Here is a 21,428-nt window from a genome sequence, read left to right as displayed (position 1 = left end):
TTAGGGTACCGAGCCGCCAAGGACCCGCCCCACCCCTCTCGGCGTCCCGCCCCGTCCGGCCGTGGTCCCGCCCCTCCCTACGCCCCGCCCCGGCCGGCCGCGGCCTCGCAGCCTCTGCTACCCCCGCGCCGGGTACCCCAGGTCTCTAGTGTCGCCTGCTAGCGGGGTCAGACCATGGGGCCCGCCGTTCGCCCCTCGCTGAGGTCGCCGCCGCCCCCGCCTCCTCCGCCAGTTCCGTCGCCGCTGCTGCTGCTGCTGCCCCTGCTGCCGCTGTGGCTGGGCCTGGCGGGGCCCGGGGCCGCGGCTGACGGCAGCGAGCCGGCGACTCGAGTGGGGCGGGGCGGAGCCCGCGCGGTGCGGGTGGAAGTGAGGCTGCCTTGGCAGGACGCTCTGGTCTTGGAGGGGGTCAGGATCGGCTCCGAAGCCGAGCCAGCGCCCCAGCTGGGGGGCCGCCTGCTGCTGGTGAGCGCGCCTCGCCTAACCCGCCCTCCCCCGCCCCCCCTCCATACCCCGCTTTAGACCCTGCACCCAGAACTCACCATTACCCTGGACCAAATCGAGCTGACAGCTCAGTGCTTCCAGCCCAGGCTTCCCAGGTCCCCAGCATTAAGGCTTCCAAAAGCTTATATCCACACTCCAAACTCGTTCCCAGACTCTGACCTTGTATTCTCTGTAGCCGATCCTGGCTCCCTCTTCTGTCTCTCCCTCCCTCTGCTCATGGCCCTTGCTATACAGATGGACGTCGTGGATGCTGAGCAAGAGGTGCCAGTAGAAAGCTGGATCGCAGTGGCATATGTGGGCAAGGAGCAGGCAGCTCAATTTCACCAGGAGAATCAGGGCAGTGGCCCACAGGCCTGTCCCAAAGCTCTGGTCCAGCAGGTGCAGATGGTGTGTGTGTGTGTGTGTGTGTGTGTGTTGGGGGGGTTGGGGGACCTGGAGGAAAAGGTCCCACAGCATCTACAGTCAGGCTACCACATGACTCCTAAGGAGTTTTCAGAGAAGCCACAAGCATGCATGGGTGAAGGCACCGGTTTGGAAAATCAAGACAGTATGGTGTTGAAGCAAGGAGGTGGGGGGAAGAGGTTGGTCAGGAAACTGGGCCAGGCTCTAGGAGTATGTGATGGGAGTCTGTGGAATGACTGCCTTGCTCAGTCCAGGGAAAGGACTGGGATGTTTGAATTCTATAAAGGAGAAGGCATGAGAGTTTCTGACTTCAAGTTATGGCTAGTCTGTCCAGAGGGAACACACACTGCAGAGGCAGGAGCTAAGAGCAGCTGGGGCTGCAGGTGGTGAGACAGGTGTGTCGCAGGGTATATGCTAGCTTCCCACCTCTGTCCTCTTGCAGATGCAACGGGCCCTCTTCCTGGGAGCCTCTGCTTTGCTACTCCTCATCCTGAACCACAATGTGGTCCGAGAGGTAAACTGGAGTAGACTCTGAGGGTGAGCAGGTTGGGACAAGAGCAGGGACCAAGGTCTGCTGATTACCCTGTTCCCTGCAGCTGGACATATCCCAACTTCTGCTCAGACCTGTGATTGTCCTCCATTATTCTTCCAATGTTACCAAGCTGTTGGAGGCACTGCTGCAGTGAGTTGGGGTTTAGCCTCCAAAGGCCTGGGTGTGGAGGGTTCTAGCTCTCCCAGAGGGGTTCTCAGAAACAGAGCCTTATCTGTTCACTTTAAGCGTGTGCTTTCCCTGGCTGAAAAATGCGGGAGGAAATAGGATGGACACATGGGGCCTGGAGGGAGGAGTTGACTTTATGGGCAGAGGAGACTGGTCCCAGCAAGGAGGAAACAGGATATCTAATTGACAGTGCTCTTCCTTGGCATGATGTGAGAACTGGAAAAATCAGCAGCCAGAAAAGGCCTGAGAGCCAAAGCAGAAGGCCTGTAGGAATGATGTTTTGGGATATCCATGCAGAGATGGGTGGGTGAGTCTGGGCCTTTTTTTCCAAGGGCCCTTCTGCCTGCCCCCTGTGTGACTTTCTTTCCTAGGAGGACCCAAGCCACAGCTGAGATCACTAGTGGAGAGTCCCTGTCAGCCAACATTGAGTGGAAGCTGACCCTGTGGACCACCTGCAGCCTCTCCAAGGATAGTTATGGAGGATGGCAGGACTTGGTATGCCTGGGAGGCAGTCGTGCCCAGGAGCAGGTGAGTCAGGTGGGACCACACACATACCTTGTCTTGCAAACCCTGTAGCCTCTCCCTGCCTTGGTGGCAAGGATAGCCCTTCCCACCTTACAGGGCTTATGTGTTTAGTGACATGGTACAGTGGGCCTTCTGTGACATGTCTGGCCCAGGGACATGTATAGTTAATTTAGCTCTTGCCATGGTCTTCTCCTCCCAACTAGTAAGCTTCTTTGGCTTCCCATTTTCTTCAGAACAAAGTTCTGACTCCTTAGCTTGGTTTTCAGAGTCCTCATCACTTAACCTGTTTTTCTAGTCTTCTGCCTATGTTATGGCCACCCTGTGCCAGTCATTGGAATCCTGCCTCTGGGGCTTGTCCTTAGGCATTGATACCCTTTTTCTTCATTTCATATGTCTAGCAGAGCCTTCCCAGCTCATCCTGCCTGCCTGCCTGAGAAAGCTCCTTACACTCTCTGCTCAGCCACAGCTCTGCTTTGCCAGCCTTTCACAGGCTTTTAGGACAACCCATAAATGTATATGCACATGTTGGGGAGCATGTCTTTTTTGTCTCCAGGTGGCCAGCTTTGTCTCTCAGTTTCCTGATGTTTGATATTAGGGGATTCAAGGGTATTCTTTTGGGCTGGGGGTGTAGTTCAGTAGTAGAGTACTTGCTTAGCATGCCCAAGGCCTGTGTTGAACTCCCAAGGCCTGTGTTGAACTCCCAGCACTGCAAAAAAAAAAAAAAAAAAGTAGATCCTCTCCATATCTATAGTCCCTACTCTGCCTGTTGCAGGCATGCCCTGGTCAGCTGGTATGTACACTGAGTAGCTTCAAGTCAGGCCTGGATTCAAACCTGACTCCAAAACCTTAGCTGAGTGATTATAGACCTAGTATTTAACATCTCTGGGCTCATGTTCCTCACTGGGGACAGGGGCCGGGGGAAGTGCTGAAAGGTTAGAGCTGGGAAGAGAGTATGAGTTCAGGAAGGATCCTGGTAGGCCTGGAGGCAGGAATGCTCACAGCCTTAGGTCTGGCCGGAACAAAGAGCAAAGTGGAACAAGTGCGAACATACTACTTATATGGGGTGTGCCCATGTAAGTGGTAGATGGCCATGGACTTGGGATGTCAAGGGTGACTGGGCAGACATCTCAGCTTGCTAGCCTGATGGACTATAATGTAGTGACCATTCAGCAAGTCTCTACACATGTCAACCTATCTCAGCATGGCATGGGACACAGGACAGGACAGGTCCAACCCTAGGCTTATAGGGCCCAGTGTGGGAGATAGATAAATCAGACATACTCTGTCAGATATCTCTGCTGAGGTGCCACGATGGCAGTAGCACAGGCCCTCCCAGGTCATAGCAAGGTTACCTGAGCTCAACCTCGGGAGTTTTAGGAGAGCTTCCTGGATCAGGTACCAGCAACCCAGTGCAACTGGAGTGCAGGGCAGGTTCATTAATACCTCTTGGTAGTGGTCCCCAGAGCTCCCCTGTCTCAAGCAAGAGCAACGTCTCATGGCACTAGTAGTCTCCAACCTGGTCTAGAGTGATGGCCTTTGGTCAAATCACTTCTTAGCCCCTCTCCTCTGCCATGATGGAAACTGAACTTCCACATTAGTTGGGAAAGAACATGAAGACCCAGAACTGTTAGGAATGCCAACAGCTTTTAAATGAATGTTTATTAGTCAGAACACATATCCAGGCTGTGTGAAATAGCATGCCTATGTGGAAGAATATGCATATCTTGCTTATTCTGCCACATCATTTCCTGAGCCAGTTCTCAGTGGTCAAAGCCTAGCAGGTGATTGGTAAAAGCTGTCAACATCAGTGGTAGTCCCTCAGCAGCTCTGAGACCCCATGGGGCCCACAGGCTTTATAGTGGTCTTTCAGTCATGTTTCCCAGCACATGCATTCCATGATTATGGGAGGCACTGAGGCTATAGTGTGACCATGTCAGATTCAGTTCCTCCCACTAACAGGAGCTTGTGGGCCACCAAGGGCAGCAGCAAGGAAACATGTGGTTAGAGTGGACATGAGGGCTTGAGCAGAGGGAGGCCAGAAGGTACATCACCCTGGTGGTGCAAGAAATGGGGTCTTGCTGGGCTCAGTGGTGCCTGCCTATAATCCCAGTAGTTCAGGAGGCAGAGGCAGGAAAATCAAGTTCAAAGCCAGCCTCAGCAACTTAGTGAGGCCCTAAGCATCTCAGCAAGACCCTGTCTCAAAATAAAATATAAAAAGGGCAGGGGATGTAGCTCAGAGGTTAAGCATCCTTAGGTTCATTCCCTGGTACCCTCCCCGACCAAAAAAAAAAAAAAAAAAAAAGTAAAGTTCAGGAAGAGGTGAGGTCCTGAGAGAGGGAACATGTGTGTGTGGAAGGGCACAAACATGAAGGAGCCAGAAGTATGGAACAAGGAGGGAGGCAGTGGGTGAAGGAAGGAAAGAGTGCTGTGGGGTCAGGTTTGCAGGTGAGATCCCCTAGCTGTGGGAAATGGGTGGGCAGGGTTGAGGACCAAAAGGTCATGGGATAGAGGAGGGGTGCATGAGACCTCTAGGAGAGCAAAGCAACAAGACTGAGGGTGTGGATGTTCAGCCTGGATGGAGGGGAGTGAGAGATGGCAGTGCCTGAGAAAGCAGGCCAGGGGAATGTGCAAGACAGAAGTGGGTAGAATGGTGCTGGGGACATATATGGCTTTCCTTGCAACCAGATGAAGGACTTATAGCTGGGGGCATATCCTGACAATCACCAGGTAGGAGGGATGGAGGCTTCAGAAGAGGAAGCAATAAGCCTGGGGGATACAAAGGTCCTCAGTGCATGTCACCTGGCTGGTCTCTGGACGTGGATGTTCCTAGGAAGGAGTGTGGGGCAGCTCCAGCACCCTTGACACCCACCTCCCTCCCCAGAAGCCTCTGCAGCAGCTGTGGAATGCCATTCTGCTAGTGGCCATGCTCCTGTGCACAGGCCTTGTGGTCCAGGCCCAGCGACAGGCATCTCGGCAGAGCCAACAGGAGCCCAGCGGCCAGGTGGGAGCCAGACTGAGGGAGCCCTGGTGCCTACAGACCTTGGGCCTGCAAGACTCTGGTTGTCCTCTCCTGACAGGTGGACCTGTTCAAGCGGCGTGTAGTGCGGAGACTGGCATCCCTTAAGACCCGGCGCTGCCGTCTGAGCAGGGTAGCTCAGGGCCGCCCAGAGCTGGTCACTGAGACCTGTGCTGTGTGCCTGGACTACTTCTGCAACAAACAGGTGAGTGCCCTGGGCGGGACCAGCTATCAGCTGAACTGTGACGTCCTTCACCCTAGTCCTGAGACACCCGGAGCCACCCCCAACCAGGCCTTTCTCCTTCCATCCCCTACCAGGGCTACAGAAAGCAGAACTAGGGTTGAGGGGGTGGTGGGTGGGCAAGCCCCAGGGGGTTTTGGTTCCCCAGTTAAGGTGAGCCTGCCCGGCCGCCCCCCCATATGGAGTCTTGCCCCTGTGACCTGAGCCCTCCCCTGCCCTTGTAGTGGCTCCGGGTGCTGCCCTGTAAGCATGAGTTCCATCGAGACTGTGTGGACCCCTGGCTGATTCTCCAGCAGACTTGCCCGCTGTGCAAGTTCAATGTTCTAGGTGAGCACCAGGGGTGGGGCCCTTGGCTGACCCCTTCTATCCCCCACCTGATGCCTTCCTCCATGTTCTTCCTCCTTCCCTGCAGGGAACCACTACTCAGATGACTAGCTGGGGATTCTGGATGTGGGGATGGAACTTTCCCACCTGTACCCTGGCCCTCAGCCTGGACTCCTGGGACAGGACAATGGGATGGACAGGACATTTCCTGTGGGTGAAGAAAGGATATGGGCCTCTCCATGACCTTGCTGGGAAGGAGAGACCTGCAGCCCCAGGCCAAGGATGCAGGTCAGGACCCACCAGGCAAGGGAGAGGTCACTCTGGGGTCCTTCTCTGTAATCCTGGGATGTCTGTGTCTTCCCTTGTCACAGGCAGCTCTGAGAGCCCTGGGAAAAGAGAATGTGGGGCCCAGTGCTGCTGCCCCCAGCCCTCTAGGAGCTCTCAATATCCGAGAATATAGTAGATGGGGTTTATGCTTATTTATTGGGGGGTGGATTAATGGAAAAGTTCTCTGACCTTGGGGCACCCTGGCCTGACCTTTCAGAATGTCTTGGTCAAGGCTGTGATGTTAAACCCAGAGACGACTCTACTGCCTGCTGCCTTCGGTCCTTGGGTACTGGGAGCCATGGGTCCTGCTGCTTATTCAGCTGGGCTCCCTTCCTGGGCCTGGCTGGGACCAGAGGCCTTAGAAACCATCCAGTCCTGTTCTTGGTTGGGCTGTGTGTTGCTGACCAGGATACTTGAAGCCACAGGATAAATGTATATTTTCCAAGGGTATCCATTTTTTAAGAGTTGGGGTCGGGAAGTTTTAATAGTAAAATAAATGTGGATATATTTTAAATATGATGTAAAATTTGTGTGGATGTTGCTGGTGGCAGGTAGAATTCTCATATGACCCTTAAGATCCCCCCATTCCTACCTTGTCATGAACATGCCTTGTATAGTCTCTGGAATGGTGACTCTTTAAGGGATTTTATCCCTGTGATTAGCTTATATTATATGCATAGTTGACTTTAAGGTGGGGAAAGCACTCAAGTGAGCCTGACTTTCATGTGGGCCTGTTAAAAGCAGAGTTTGCTCTGGCTGGTGGAAAAGAAAAGGAAGTCAGACACTTGACACCTGAAGGGGATTCAATGCAGGGGCCATTCTCTGCAGCTGACTTGAAGGGCTAAGGTGTCTAAGGCCTGGCTTTGCCTTTTTTGGCCCTCCTGAGGCTCTGACTTCCAGGACTTAGAGAAATCTTCGTGACCAGTTCCTAAAGGTAAAGAGTTCCTTATTGAAAGGATGCCTGGTGTTCTTGGGTCCTTAATATCCCCAGATCCAGGATCAGAGCCAGGTGGGAGGCTGAAGGCACTGCTGCACTCCATTTGCCTCAGGAAGCCCTGAGCCAGCATCCTGGCCTTTGACTCATTGCTTGCTTCAGATGTCCTCACTTGCCTTTCCCCTCCACATCCCCCACACTCTGATCCTCCTCTTAGTAGGTGCCAGTTACGGAGTCCAGGTTTACCCCTTGGTCCTTACTGTAGGAACAGAAAGATTTCTTCACCTGGCCCAGATGCTAGAAGCTTCTTTTTGCCTGTGATTGGCTCTCTTTTTCCTAAGTCTATCAGGAGAGAGTTAGGAAGCTCCTGCGTACTGGCGAGGCCAGGTCTCAGCTGGCCAATGACCTGCATGGTGTGGCCTCAGCCTCCTGCCTATACAGAGGAAGAATGACTCTTTGTCAGTTTAGCCATTCTGTAAGGCTAAGATCACCTTGGTTAGATGGCTGGGTCTTTATTCCATTGGGAGTTGTCAGCTACCCATTCTCTATCCCCACCCCTACCATAGCCTACAAGGGTGGTTCCTGGGGCTGGTTTGCAGAACCCGCCTGGCCCCGACTTGGTGACAGTCTCCTCCTCAGCTTGGCCAAGGTCCGGATGGGGTTCTGGGTGCAGATGGCAGAGTGGGTCATGTCCTCCAGGGAGGATTTGCTGGGCCAGGTGCAAGGCTGCCGAGATGGGGATGCTCGTGGCTGGCTTGGCAGGGGCCTGCCTGCACTGCTTGTCCTGCTGCCAGGAGGGTGCCACCTGCCTAGAGGCCTGAGGGAAGACCAGATCACAAAATCCCCTGTGAGCAGGGGTCTACACCACTCCATCTGTCCTACCTTTGACAAAGACTCACTCACCCTGGGGATGCACTCTGGGCCCGGGCCCGGGATGCTGCTCCTTGGGTTCCCTTGCTGGACGAGGACCAGAGCTGGTCCTGTGGAATCATCTGCAAAGAACGCCAACCTCAGAAGGGTCCTGAAGTTCCCTCCCCACTGTACAGAGAAAGTATCATAGTAGGTACAGGGAGAGAAAGCCTGAACCCATAGTCCCTTTCACTAAGTGGTGTGGCTTAGGAAACCATCCAGGGCTTTCCTCAACAGCAAGCCCTCAGATAGGCAATATATGTGGGAAGGTTCCTCTGACAAGGTTCCTGGTTGCATTTGAAGGTATTAGAGGCTCTAAGGGGATTTGGAGGTAGAGGACACTGGATCTTTAACATCGTCACACCTTGAGATGTGGAAGTTTTGTAAAAGCACTACTTAAACACAAATGCCATGAAGATGGCTTTCAGCAAGTTCCCAGGCAGTCTGAAGACCTCACTGGGTAGAGGTCTCCTCTAAGTTCTAAAGGGCCACCCTCTCAGACCCACCTTGAGGCCCCCCTGCTGGGCCACCTCATGGATTTTGGACAGCATTGACTGGAGCCGCCTGTTCTCCTCCTGCAGGACCCGGATGCGGATGTCATTGGCCTGCACTTGCCTCTCCATGTCATCTGTGACATTGCCAGAGTCTGTAGAGACAGGATATCTGGTACCCCACCACATTGGGTCTGCCTCTTGTGCCCAATGGGACAGGACCTCAGTACAGGCGTGGGGCTGGGCAGTGCACTGTGCTTCCCATCCATTACATCATTTTCCTAGGGCCTTTTTCCTCTTCCCTATCCTCCCACACTGAGAAGGTGACTCAGAATTACAGAATTTGAGAGATGGGTGGGTCTTAGAATTCAAAATGATTTGGCTAATAAATGAAAGAGTGATTCTCTTATCTCTAGCACCACAAAAGGGAAAGAGAGAATCTCGTCCAAGGCCACCTGGTTTTGGTGGGCCACAGATACAGTGAGTTGTCCAAAGAGTCACCCAGGCAACCCTTGGGTCTGAGTCATGGGAATTCAGCTAGGATGTTCTTTCCCATGCTTTGGTGATGGATGCTTGTTTCCAGCTGTGTAAAGCTGGGTAAGTTACTGCCCATTCTGATTTCTGGTTTCCTGGTTTAGAAAAAGGGACTGACTGCTACCTGCCATCAGAATGGCCTAGCACTTAGTGCTCAGAAAGGATGATTTATAGTGACCAGCTAAATTACAGTGAATCTTCCTGAGAGCTCTGTGAAAGGATTCATTCCAGAGCCTTAAAGGGCTGTAGGGGCTGAGAGGAGAACCCTGGGTCGCCTGACATCTTGTGCCAATGTGGGTACACAGCACTGCTGACAAAAGGGTCCAGGACTTTGGAGAGCCTGGGGCTGGGTCATTGGAACCAGCCCTGTGATGTGGTTTGGGGAGAGATCAGAAGGGGGACACAGGAAAGCTGAGCAAGGACTGGCATGGAATGTGGTGAAGAACATGCACTACAGGCAGCCAGATCCATTTCTAGATTCTGTTGTAGCAACCACAAGCAGTCACCTCACCTCTGGGTTTCCATGTCCCCTCACATGTAGACAACACATGAAGCACCTGCATGTTATGGTGACTCTCTAAGGGCTACACTTCTATCACACCCTCCCCATTGTCACAATCACTGTGGACTGGGGGAGGTGCAGGCCCAGTGTCCTGTCAAGGTGAGTCTTTTAGTTGCCCACTCAGGTCCAACAGTGCCTCTGGCAGCATTCCTATGACCCTACTTGGGATCTGGGCCTCCGTGGGCCTGTGTAGGTCAGGAAAGGCCACCAGCAGCCGCTCTCGCTCCCTTAACTCTGCCAGCTCCCGTTGCAGTTCTGAGATGGTCAGCTGCAGATCTGTTGTCACCTGCTCCAGGTCCTGCTTCTCCCGCTGCAGACTCTGCAGTAGCTCCTGGGGCAGGGGAGAGGCTCAGACTTGGTCCCAGGATGGTTCCCAGCTCCCCTGGGGTCACTGCCCCACCCCCAGATATAAGACAGGCCCACAGGCACTTAGCAGGTTAGAGGTTTCCTCTGAAAGGGTATCTCACTCTGCCCATTTGTACCTGCTGGGCCTGGAGCTGGCACTGTCCCTGCTCTCTCTGGCTCTGAAGGCTCTGCAGCCGCTCCTCCACCTGGGCCCGCTGGGCCTCAGCCTCCTCCAGATTGCCCCGTAGCTCCTCACGCTCTTGGTCCAGGATGTCCAGCTGCTGTAGCAGGGCCCGCTGTTTGGCTTGCAGGGACTAGGTGATAATGGGTGGGCAGGGAGGCTGTGAGGACCACCAGTCTAGGTAAGTCACATGGGACTAGTATCTACAACCCTCCAAGTCCTCCCCACGTTGTGCCATGTGTCTGTGTACAGGAGTCTGTGCACATACATAGAGGGAAAGGGGCAGAAGGAAGACAGCAAACAGATGTACACTCAACCAGATCCAGATCCAACACCCCAGCTCGCAGACCCACCCTTGTAAGGCAGTTGGCTGGCCTGGCAGCCCCTGCTCCCACACACTTTTTCAGTCATACACAGTCCCTACTAGAAGAGGAATCCTGGCAAATAGGCTTTTCTTCTTTTCCTTTGCTCACCAGTGTCACATTAGCCTGTCATTGAAACCCATACTGACTGTAAAGCACTGAGAATCACTGCTAGTCTGCTGAGTCCTGGCTCTGCCTCTTGTTATGTGTGCAGCCTGGGGCAGCTTCCTGAACCTAAGACTCAGTTTCCTCATGCATAAATGGGGATGATGGGAGTATCTACTGCCTACTGTTGTGGAAGGGAGTAAGAACAAAAGGGCTGCAGAGCCTAAAACCCAGTTGCGGGCCTCACCTCCTGGTGGCGAACCATGCTGTCAACACGGGCCTTCTCCTTGTCCAGCTCTGTGCTGGCCCAGCGGATCTGCTGGCCGGCGCTATCCAGTCGCCCTGCCAGCACCTGTACCTGCTCCTCCAGCTGCTGCACCTGCCTCTCAGCCACTGCCCTGCGCTCACCTTCCTCCTGAAGCTGCTGGGTCTTTGCTTCTGCAGGGTGCAGTGAACAAGCATGTGGGGGATAGGGCACAGAAGCCTTTGGGAGGGAGACCCTGTACTACCTCTTGACCCAAGATGGGACCCAAGGGGAGGTCATATCATGTCTCTGGGCTTGTGTTCTCATTCACAACATGCAGCTCTGGACCCCAGTGAGGTGGGTGTAGAAAACAGAAGACACTTTCTGGGTGGGAGGTGGTACCCCAACTTGGGTGATCACCCAACAGTGTGGATGGTCAGGCATACCCTCCCTTTCCTTTGCCCTGGAAGCTCAGGGAACAGAGATAGAGGACACTCAGTCATACCACTGGATCGAGATGTGGCATGGGAACATGCAATGGGGCACCTTACCCATGGCTTGCATGGACTCCTGCTGCTGCTTCAGCTCCCCCTCCAGGGTGGCCACCTTTGTTTTTAGGTCACATGTTTCTATAGCAGCAGAGAGAGAGGTCCTTCAAAGGGTCCTTTGGGCGTGGCCAGCAGCCCTCATGCCCAGTGCACCCTGCAGAGCAGAGGCAGCCATGCCGTGTGGAAGAGGCCACCAGAGGTTACCAAAGAAGCCCTAGGGAAATGCCTGAGCCCCCAACCCACTTCTCACTGGCTGGCTGCTATGTGCCTATACCTCTCTGGGCCTTGGTGCCCTCCATGGAGGTGGTGAGGTTTGGAAAGGGCAGTGATTTGCCCCAATCCCTCAGGTCTCATAACATCAGAGGGTACTGGGAAGCTCCAGCGCTTGGAGCTGTATCTCTGGTCAAAGCCAGAGAGACTGCTCTACAGAGCTGAAAATACCAAGGGAACAAGCTTCCCAGAAGTAACCCTCAATGACCTTCAGGAGCAACTGTATTAATATCCTGGCTCCCTCCCCTTCTGATGGGACTAGTCTGAGGCACGTGTGCCATCCATCGTCTCCTGGTGTTCTCCAGTGGGACTGAGCTCTAGCTGCTCAGTGCCACCAGTTGGATGGACATGCTACCTTCCCCTCCTTGCCCACTCCCCAGGTCAGGTTCCCTCCATGCAAACTACTGGTACTCAAAGCCCTGTTGTCAGGGCCTACCTCAGAAAAGTGCCCATGGCAAAACCGTAGCAGAGCCCTTGGGCACTGAATATCCAGCCTTTGGGACACAGACCTGCGAGCAGTTGCTGCCTCTCACTGTCCCGCTTGGCCAGGTGCTGCTCGGCCTCCTCTGCCTGCCGCTGCCGCTCACTCTGCTCCTGCTGCAGGGCCTGTTCCAGCTTGCCCACCTGCTTCCTCAGTCCATCCTTCTGTCCCTCCGCCTCCTCCAGTTGGGCCCTAAGGGGCCCAACAAGCTGAGTGAGGGTGCCCACATGCTTACTGAGGCGTGCCAGGTCTTTGCTCTGCTCTGTTGCCCAGTGGCCCATGGTGGCAGCTGGTAGTGGCCTGAGTCCCATGCTGTCCTGTACCAGTTGCTGGAACTGACCCAAGGATGAGGGCAAGTTCTGGCTCTGACATAGGCTGATGACCACCTTGCCCACTTCCCAAAGGCTGCCCTGGACACTGGTACATGCATCACAGGGTACCAGTGCTGTCTCGATGGTCTGACACTGGACGCTCTTGGTGTTCTTGGACATCCCAGCTGGATACCTCAAGGAGACTCTGACAGGGATTCTCTGTGGCCCTTGGTAGGTATGGGTCAAGCCTTGTGTTGGGGAGGGAGGCTTGATGAACTTGGCAGTCACACACTCAGGGCTCCTGGCTGGCTCACCCTTGGCTGTGGGCTTAGAGATGGGAGTCTCTCCTTGTTTTGCCCTTTTCTGGGGTTATGAAAAGAAAGGGAAAGCAGGTGAGAGAGAAATGGGTCCGGGAAGTGACGGACTATTCTGTAATAGCCTCACCCCAATGCTCGGACCCTGACATCTGACAAAACAGGAATAAGAGAGAATGTGACTTTTCCTATGACTCAACTTACCAAGCCCAGGCTTCCTTTCTTCTGCCCCACCCTCACCCCAGATTTGCTGTGATGATATATGTAGTACTAGGAGGGTAATAGTGACAGGAACACCTACCAATTACTGGGCTCTTGCTTGCTGTCATGCCACTATAACCACTCATTTAATTTCTTCCCCCTCATGGTAACAGATGTCCTTCCCCACTGGATATGAGATAACTCATACCACATGGGGCCTCATGTTAGTCCTACTGTACGGATGAACAAACTTAAGAGTCTGGGTAGATAGGATTTTCCTAAAGTCCTATGGTGTAAATGGCAGAGCCAGGAAGCACACATATGACCCCAAGGCCTGCATTCTTAACTGCTGTGCCATGTGGGCCTTGACTGGGAGGCAGCAGAGATTACCCTGTTCCCTGTGAGCAGTAGGGAACCAATGAAGGATGCAGTAGACACAGTGGCACACTAGGAAGCGGAAGCTGAAGCAGGGTGTAAGGGTCATCACCACTAGGGGCTGGGGCCCATTCACCTGGCCAGCCATCTGCTGGTAGAGCATGCTCAGCCTTAGCAGGCTGTTCCAGAAGCGTCGCACTGTGAGCCCCACGGACATGCAGGGACCTGCAGTCTGGGCAGGGGGCATTGTCTGACCTGAGCCAAGGTTCTCCAGGTAGCTGGCGCAGCTCTGAAGTAGCAGCAAGAGCCTGTAGGCAGAGATGCCACAGTGGGCCAGGATCAGGAGAGGCCAGTGTGCCCTCACACCATACAACTGGCAGCTTCACACTCTGGGGAACTGGTCCAGGCATCCAGAACTTGGAAAGTCTGAATCTGCTGTTGGGCCAGCTTCAATGACAAGTCAGTGGCCACTGTCTCCAAGAAGTCCTACCTGGCTCCAGCTCAGCTCAGGGACTACTTGGGGGCCTCCTGGTGGCAGCACTTCGGCCTGGCTGTTTCCCCAACTTGATCAGGGAACTCAGACAGGCCAGCCTGGTCACATATAAGGTGTACTCTGAGTGTTTTGAAAGTTCTGGGCGAGCAACTGCCTTATATCAAGTGCCCTAGAGCCTTCCCTTTACAGATGACAGAGCAGAGACCCCAAGAAGTTAAGAGCCCCCCAAAGCCATAGGGTGAGCAGGGCAGGAAAGATGTATATGTACAGCTTCCTGATTGTAGTTAGGGGCTTCTCCCACAGGCTGACCTACTTTTGTGACAAAGGAGACTTGGGATGAGGTCTCTGTGCTAATTTACAAGTTTAAAATTAGAGGCAGGCACTAATTTAAGAAAAAGGGATGTTGGAAAGATAAGTTTACATTTGCATGAACATGGAATTATTTTAAAGGTATTATATTTATAGCATGTGCAGGAAGATAAGAGACCTTATCTTATTTCACATGCAGGAAGGGTATCCCAAACCCCTGAGGCCCTGGGGAGGAGACAACTACCTCTTGGTCCTGTCCCATCTGGATCTTGGGGACAGTGGTACCTGGCACTGTCCCAAGAAGCAATGCAGAATAGGGACACATCTAGAAAGAGGGTAGAACATGGCCTTCAAGTAGCAATATGTCTGCTCAGACAGACCACATGGTGGAAGATGCTGTGCTGTCTTCAACCTTAGCTGTGATTCCAATCCTTGAAATGACATGGGTACTTCTAAATGCCATACTGGGGGCTAGAGGTCAGGATTCCCAGGCAAGTCTGAGACTGAGACCCAGTGGTCTCTGGCAGGAGTTACTTTTATATACACAGGAGCCCAGAGGAGGCTCCAGCTAACTTGGCCAGAGGTGGGTAGGGGGATGCATTTCAGTAATAATTTCACAGAGAAGAAATGGGTAAACAGGGCCTTGATGGATGAGAGGGGCTTGGTCAGACCAGGAAGGAGTAGGAGCACTTCTAGCAGGGGAACAGCATAATGCATAGTCACAGAGGAAGGAAGGTGTGTTCTAGGCGCATATATATTTGGCTTCTTATAGGTTACAAATGGTGCTTTCTTACCTACAGCTCCTCCAGGTCTCTGAGTAGTAATCCTGCCTTCTCTGTTCCCAGGTGAGTCATCCTGCAACATCCCTGCTGCCTTTCGGGTCCCCATGGTTTTAATGGCATATAAGGTGTTTGAATACCAAGAGCCCAGGAAGTAGAAGGCTAATGACCACATTAATTTTTTTATTGTTATTTTGTATGTGTGTGTGCTGGGGATAGAATCCAGAGCCTCACACATGCTAGGCCAATACTCTGAGCTACATCCCCAGGCCAGTCATTCTAACTTTAATGACGTGTAGAAGTGGTGGGGGCTGTAGGGAATCCACTAGCCTTTTCCCCTCAGGGCTAGGAATTGGAAAAACATCCCACGTCTGGTCTTGTGATGTGCAGAGGGAACAATACTGCCCACAAGATACCAGGAAAAAGAGCCTGGGATGGAAACTCTGATCAATGGCTAAGGAGTCCCAGACACAGAAACCCTGAGACAGTGGTTAGAACTGTGGTGACCCAAGGACTGAAAGAAGTAGGTGGCAACTCCCTAAGGTGGATGGAACAGGATAGCATAGCACTGAACACAATAAAAGGTAAGGTCGTTTTGAGGGTCCTACGGTGATCTAGCCCCTGACAAGTACTCAGTCAATGGTGATTACTTTTACCCATGTCCTCACCACCTCTAGAAGGGGCTCCTGCAGCTGCTCCTGGTATAAGGGGATGCCCTTGGATGTCCAGATTCTGCCAAGGCCCTCACCTGTCAATGACCAGCTCTAGCAGCACAGCATGGGACAGCTGTGTGAATTCGGGATCACCTGGCACGTGGTCATAGTGTTCCAGCAAGGCCACCATGTCAAGGTCACAGGCCACACGGTCAGGAAACTTCCAGGAGGGGAAGCGCACAGGCCCAGCACGGGAAAATACTTCCACAATAGCACCCTGAAGATCAGTGAGGTCCTTGCGCAAGCTGTCCATGCAGGACTGGCTGCCTAGCAGATGTGCCATCCCCACAGCTCCTGAGGTGGGCAAAGAGAAACCCTGTTAGTCAAAGTCAGGTAATTGCTGCTGAAGGAATCTTTGGAAACCCCTGATCTGCCTGGTTGCTTCTCAGTCAAAATTCTGCCCCTGACTTTGGGGAGAAGTGCCTGCTCGCCCTATGGCTTTGGGGGGGTGGCTCTTAACTTTTTGAGGTCTCAGCTCTATCATCTATAAAGGGAAGGCTCTAGGGTTCACAGATATAAGGCAGTTGCTCGCCCAAAACTTTCAAAACACTCAGAATACACCTTATATGTGACCAGGCTGGCCATCCCTGAGTGACAAGGCCTTTAGGGACCTGGTTTGGGGTGGCCTGGCCATCCTTCCTCTCATTCCCCCAACCCTGTACCCACCCTGCCTATCCCATTATCTCACAAGTACTTCCTGAGAGCATGCAAGTACCAGGCCCAAATGTTGGGTGCATACAGCTGTGAAACAGGAATGTGTTTACTACCCTTCCCTCCCAGGGCAAACTCTCAAACAAGGGCATAGACAACTAAAAGAGTTTTAGCTACACCATGACAGGGAGTGTTGGGACATACTAGACCACTGTTAATCTCCTGCCTAGACTAATGCTGCAGCTTCTAACAGGCCCATAGGCCTGCCACTGCAATTTGATCAACTTTGGCTTAAGAGATCTGCACCAAACCCTATCTGACTACATCAGCTGGCCAGTATCCCCTCAAGACTCCCTATGGCCCTTGGGAGAAAAGCCACCTCTGGCCACATCCCTCACCTCATAGTCTACTCTGCCATATTCCACTCCTACCACCATCAGCTGTGAGCAGCAGTCATGTGCCCTCCACACTCATTTCTGAATCCTGCTCATCTGTCCCCAGTCTGAATCATGCTTCTCCAATGGATTCCTGTCACCTGGCTAAACTCCTTTCATCCTTCAGGGTCCTGGATATTACCTCCTCCAGGAAGTCTTCCCAAAGCACCCTCCACGCTGGGTTAGATCATCCCATCTCATCCCTGATCCCTCTCTGCTGGAACAGCCTCTTCTCTGGGTCACTTAGTCACTGTGGTATCCCCAGCATAGTCAGCTGGGCCTGGCCTATTGTAGATGCTTACTGGCAAATGAATGACTGAATACTGAATAAAGAAAAAATTCACAAAAGACATTTAAAATGCACTGGCTTTGAGGAAAAATCAGATCTGAAGTAAGGGATGAAAGCCTGAAAACTTGTATGGAGACCTATCCTAACCACTCTGGTGACATGGAGCCCACTACATCCTGACTCAAAGAATCCCAACCTTGCTCTTCCTGGCTTCATGGCCTCAAGCAAGTCACAACACACTAGCACTGAGGACTGGAACACTTTCTGGTCTCATCATCCAGAATGTGCCCATTCCCTATACTTCCTCTAGATAAGACACCTTCCTCAGGAAAGCCCTCCAGGAACCCAGTCTGAGTGAGGTTCAGACTGGGTTATACACTGTTTTTAGCACTGTGTCTTTTTCTTCTAAGCGTATGCCACTACCAGGATGGAATCATTAATTATTTATCTGTGTTTGACAGTTGTCTGTCTTCCTGTTTGTGGACCTTGTTGAGTATGACCTGACCAGCTGGGCTGAGAGGCCTGAGGACCAGCTTGTTCACAGGTGCTGAGAAGCTCACACACCTGAGAGTGATACCAAGGGCTAAAGTGAGTTCTGTCTCCAAAAGAACACCTCTCACATGTGTCTGCCTATGGTGCTGGAGTGACCCACTGGTTCTGGTTCTTAGACTCTGGGTCTCATTCAGTTGCCTGGTTTCCTGTGTCTGCTGCAAGGCTGCCCTCCAGTACCTGAAAATGGATGAAGGCAAGGGTGAGTGGGTGCACAGTCAGTCAGGGATTCCTGGGGGTAGGGTGGAAGCTGTCTATGAAGGAGGGGAGGGTATTTGAGGATGGAGAAATGGGGTGAAAGGTAGGTGGGAGGCATGCTTTCAGCCTAAACACAGTGGGCATAATTCAATAGTGCTAGCTTTGACTAAAAGGTCTACTGTCACTACTTCCCTAAATTTACCTCCTTTACACAGAAAACAAAACTGAGGCCCTGGGAAGCTAGGGAGCTGGGATTCTGAACCTAACATCTCTGCTCTTTACTCAGGCCATGCTGTTTCAATTGAGCAGTGTTCAAGATAAATACAATGCAAGGCACATATGGGGTTTTAGATTTTGTACTAGCCACTGATGGGGTGCAGGAACTGTACCTCAAAATATCACATCTTGGAAACTGAGAGACCAGTAGAAGCAGTGAGGTCATTCTTACCTTCCCTTTATCTTTCTTCCCTAAAATGGTCCACAAAACCTAGGGAGGTCACTCAATGACCTTCTCCCTCCCTTCTCTCCTAAAGACACTGTGTGTCTTTAGGACAGTTTTCCTCTCCTATATATCTGATTGGTAAAGAATGTCACACAGGAATGGTAAGAAAAATGTGAACAAATAGTCCTTGCTAAGTTCCTTCCTTTTGTTCTATCTATTTTCATATGGCTGTGAATGAAAATATACAGATTTCTTGGTTTCTTTGAGTCTTCACTTCTGAAGCCTTCCATGTCATGGAAAACTTTTATTAAATAAATTTGTATGTGCTTCTCTTGCTAATTTGTCTTTTGTTATAGGGGCCTCAGTCAAGATCCTTGTGATGGGTAAGGAAAAGATACTACTTTTTTTCTCCTATACCACATTAAAAAGAGTAAAAAAGTGGTTAATTAATTTTAATAACATTTTCTTTACCCTGATATCCTCAAAACATTTCAACATGAACTCAACATAAAAGTAAGATTTTTTTTCACATTTTAAAAATAAGTCTCCTGTGCCAGATATGGTGGTACCACCTATAATCCCAGTAACTCAGGAGGTTGAGCCAGCCTCAGCAGATTAGTGAGGCATTTAGCAACTTAGTGAGACCCTGTCTCAAAATTTAAAGAAGTGCTGGGGATGTGGCTTGGTGGTTAAGCACTCCTGGGTTCAATCCCCAATACCAAAAAAAAAAAAAAAAAAATAGTGTCTATTTGACCCTTACAGAGCATATCAATTGGTATCAGACAGTTTTTCATGCTTAAAAGCCATATGGGCTGGTAGCTATAGTCTTGCACAGTGCAGGTGTAGAGGGTCAGATGCTGCGTATATTTAGCAAACAGGGACTAAGTATCCATACTGCTGTGTGCTGTATCAAGACTAGGGACAGGATTGGGGTTGTAGTTCAGGGGTAGAGCACTTGCTAGGCATGTGTGAGGCACTGAGTTCAATTCTCAGCACCACATATAAATAAATAAAATAAAGGTCCATCAACACCTAAAATAACAAAAACTACAAACTTAAAAAGTGGTGCATACCTGTAATTCCAGCAACTCAGAAGGCTAAGGCAGGAGGATTGCAAGTTTGAGGCCAGCCTGGGCAACTTAGTGAGACCCTGTCTCAAAATAAAAAATGAACCAGAGTGTATCTCAGTAGTAGGGCACCCCTGGTTCAATCCCCAGTATCAGGGGAGGAAAAAGACAAGGAACACAGCAGGACATACAGATCCCTGTCTTCCAGGAAACAATTATATCTGAGGGTCTCTGAGGGTAAACTTGGGTATGTTAGATTCACTCAAGCTAGGGAGCAGTGTGTGTTGGCACACATATGCTCATACTCCAAACATGCATACGTGTGTTGCCTTGGCAACTGCCTCTCGTGAGATACTGCTACCTAAGAGATTTTGTGTCCCCAAGGAGTGAGGTGGAAAGAGGGAAAAAACAGACCAAAACATTTGGGTTTCCTTCCTAGAATGAACATGAAGGAGATAAAGCAAGCAAAAAGCCCCAGCCTGCGAGGAAGCATATTCAGGGGTAAAGGACCTGGAACTGATGAACTTCCTGGTGAAGGCACCAAGAAACACTGATCTGTTCACCATCAAATAACTACAGCTGCCATCTCAGGCCATCTTGGACACCAACTCCCATTAGATTCTGGTTCAGATAAGTAGCAGCAAAAGCTAAAGCATCAAGAATATCCAAGGTTACCTTTTGTCATTTCTTCTGAAAACTGAGGTTATACAGATGTGTGGTTTGAGAAGCACTTAGTTCACAGGGTGGACGTCTGACTCCCAGAGAAGGGCAAGAACCTTTTGTTCACTCCTGTTCACCATTTAGGCCCTTTCTCTTCTTTAGAACTAGCCTTCTACCTTACTGGTAAAGATTATGCCTACCGTCCAGCCAGTGCACTCACTAAAATTCAAAGTCACCCCTATGAAAACACTTTAGAAACTCTAAAACCACCTACATGGCAGTTGTCAGTTCTCTAATCTTCAACTGCTGATTGCTTGGATCTCTGGTAACACCAAAGAGATTCGGGCCTTGAGTTAAAAAAAAAAAAAAAAAAAAAAAAAAGGAATAACCATTTGCATTGGTAGAGAAGACGGGCCTGAGTTTAAGTTCCCACTCTACCAACTCTGAACTTCATGGTAATTGTCTGTAAATAGGATGCTATAAGGAACAAATGATTTAACACAAGTAGTGTTTGGTACAGGGTCTGGTTTGCGGTAAATACTTAATAAGTCCTAGCTTGCTTGCTTTCTATTCATTTACTTACTACAGAATCTTGCTATGTTGCTGGTTTCCAACCCCTAGCCTCAAGCATCCTCCTATCTCAGTTTCTGGGGTAGCTGGGACTAAAAGCACATGCCACTGAGATGTGTTCTAGCTATCATTACCATTCTACATTAATAATAACAAAGACATTAACAAGGTACAGTGTGCAGGGAGGGGGAAAGGGTCTTGGGAAGGAAACACTTTCTATCACTGCCCCATTTCACAAGTGAGAAAACTGAAGTCCAGGCAGGGGCTCTAAATAGGCTCCCTGCATTCCAGACTTGAGAGGAGAGGGGATAGGGATGAGAGAATCTTAGCACTGGGAGAGAAGTAGGCGCGATTGAAGGTTTGTCTCTGCAAAACAAGAAGCAAGGTCTGCAAGGCCTCGCCTGTGGGAGTCAGGAACAGAATCTAAGGAAGCAACCCTGATCTGAGAGGGTTCAGTGGGGCTTGAGGAAAGAACTATGGAAGGCAGGGGTGGAACTTAGAAAAGGTAGGCCCACGGGAAAAGGGACCAATGGAAATAAAAGGCGTCAGATTTGAAAGGGGGGCCTGGAGGATGTGGTCCTGAAGCCAAAGAGTCTATGGTAGTAAGAAGGAGTTTTGAGGAGGCGGGCCTAAGGGTACCGGGGCTCTCCACCAGGAGATGCCAAATCTGAGGGAACGGGAACTTTGGAAGGCGGGGTCCATGGGAACGCAGTACTGGCCTGTGAAGTAAAGCAACAAACACGGCCGCGAGGTGAGACCGGCGGCGGTACAGAAGGTGATGTGGAACATCTCACCAGTCTTTGACGTTCCGGCCTTAGCTTCTGGGTCTGGCTGGCTCATGGAACTACATCTAGGGTGCCTGCCGCTTGGAGAATCCCTTGAAACCTCTAGCCCAGGGTCAAGAGTGTTGCCATGGCAATGGCGTCGCACACCGCCTTACCCTCCCGGAGGGACAGGAAGCTCGCCACAGCGAGGGGCGGGACAGGAAGTGCGCCAATCGCGCCTCCGCGACGACGACCCGCTTAGCCGCCGCCATCTTGCGAGCTCGTCGTA

At 51.5% G+C, this 21,428-nt stretch overlaps 2 protein-coding genes across 9 annotated transcripts; one reads left to right on the top strand and one right to left on the bottom strand.

The window, feature by feature from the left end:
* Window positions 1-66: 66 nt before the first annotated feature.
* RNF215 (ring finger protein 215) lies at window positions 67-7,363 on the top strand. Of its 3 annotated transcripts, none has more exons than XM_079150977.1 (9): window positions 67-462; window positions 736-879; window positions 1,346-1,417; window positions 1,500-1,585; window positions 1,993-2,149; window positions 5,031-5,147; window positions 5,224-5,367; window positions 5,628-5,730; window positions 5,816-7,362. In XM_079150977.1, exons 1-9 carry the CDS (start codon window positions 175-177, stop codon window positions 5,836-5,838), a joined length of 1,134 nt encoding a protein of 377 aa, XP_079007103.1. In that variant the 5' UTR covers window positions 67-174; the 3' UTR covers window positions 5,839-7,362. The 3 variants fall into 3 exon arrangements, with proteins under 3 accessions (XP_079007103.1, XP_079007104.1, XP_079007102.1); XM_079150976.1 differs by having other exon boundaries at window positions 68-462; window positions 5,028-5,147; window positions 5,816-7,361; XM_079150978.1 differs by lacking the exon at window positions 5,031-5,147 and having other exon boundaries at window positions 5,816-7,363.
* A 59-nt stretch (window positions 7,364-7,422) lies between these two features.
* CCDC157 (coiled-coil domain containing 157) lies at window positions 7,423-21,406 on the bottom strand. Of its 6 annotated transcripts, XM_079150950.1 has the most exons (12): window positions 21,170-21,302; window positions 17,510-17,618; window positions 15,551-15,809; window positions 13,358-13,529; window positions 12,049-12,694; window positions 11,273-11,350; window positions 10,725-10,915; window positions 9,967-10,143; window positions 9,647-9,815; window positions 8,404-8,543; window positions 7,892-7,980; window positions 7,423-7,805 (listed from the first exon to the last, which is right to left on the bottom strand). In XM_079150950.1, the coding sequence occupies exons 3-12, from the start codon at window positions 15,796-15,798 to the stop codon at window positions 7,556-7,558; spliced, it is 2,160 nt and encodes a 719-aa protein (XP_079007076.1). In that variant the 5' UTR covers window positions 15,799-15,809; window positions 17,510-17,618; window positions 21,170-21,302; the 3' UTR covers window positions 7,423-7,555. The 6 variants fall into 6 exon arrangements, with proteins under 6 accessions (XP_079007076.1, XP_079007077.1, XP_079007074.1 ...); XM_079150951.1 differs by lacking the exons at window positions 17,510-17,618; window positions 21,170-21,302 and adding an exon at window positions 21,316-21,406; XM_079150948.1 differs by lacking the exon at window positions 17,510-17,618 and having other exon boundaries at window positions 21,170-21,307.
* Window positions 21,407-21,428: the final 22 nt, after the last annotated feature.

Source organism: Sciurus vulgaris (assembly GCF_902686455.1).
Source record: "Sciurus vulgaris genome assembly, chromosome: 8".
Taxonomy (NCBI): Eukaryota; Metazoa; Chordata; class Mammalia; order Rodentia; family Sciuridae; genus Sciurus; species Sciurus vulgaris.
The sequence above is the reverse complement of the archived record's forward strand: the minus strand, read 5'-3'. Positions and strand labels throughout refer to the sequence as shown.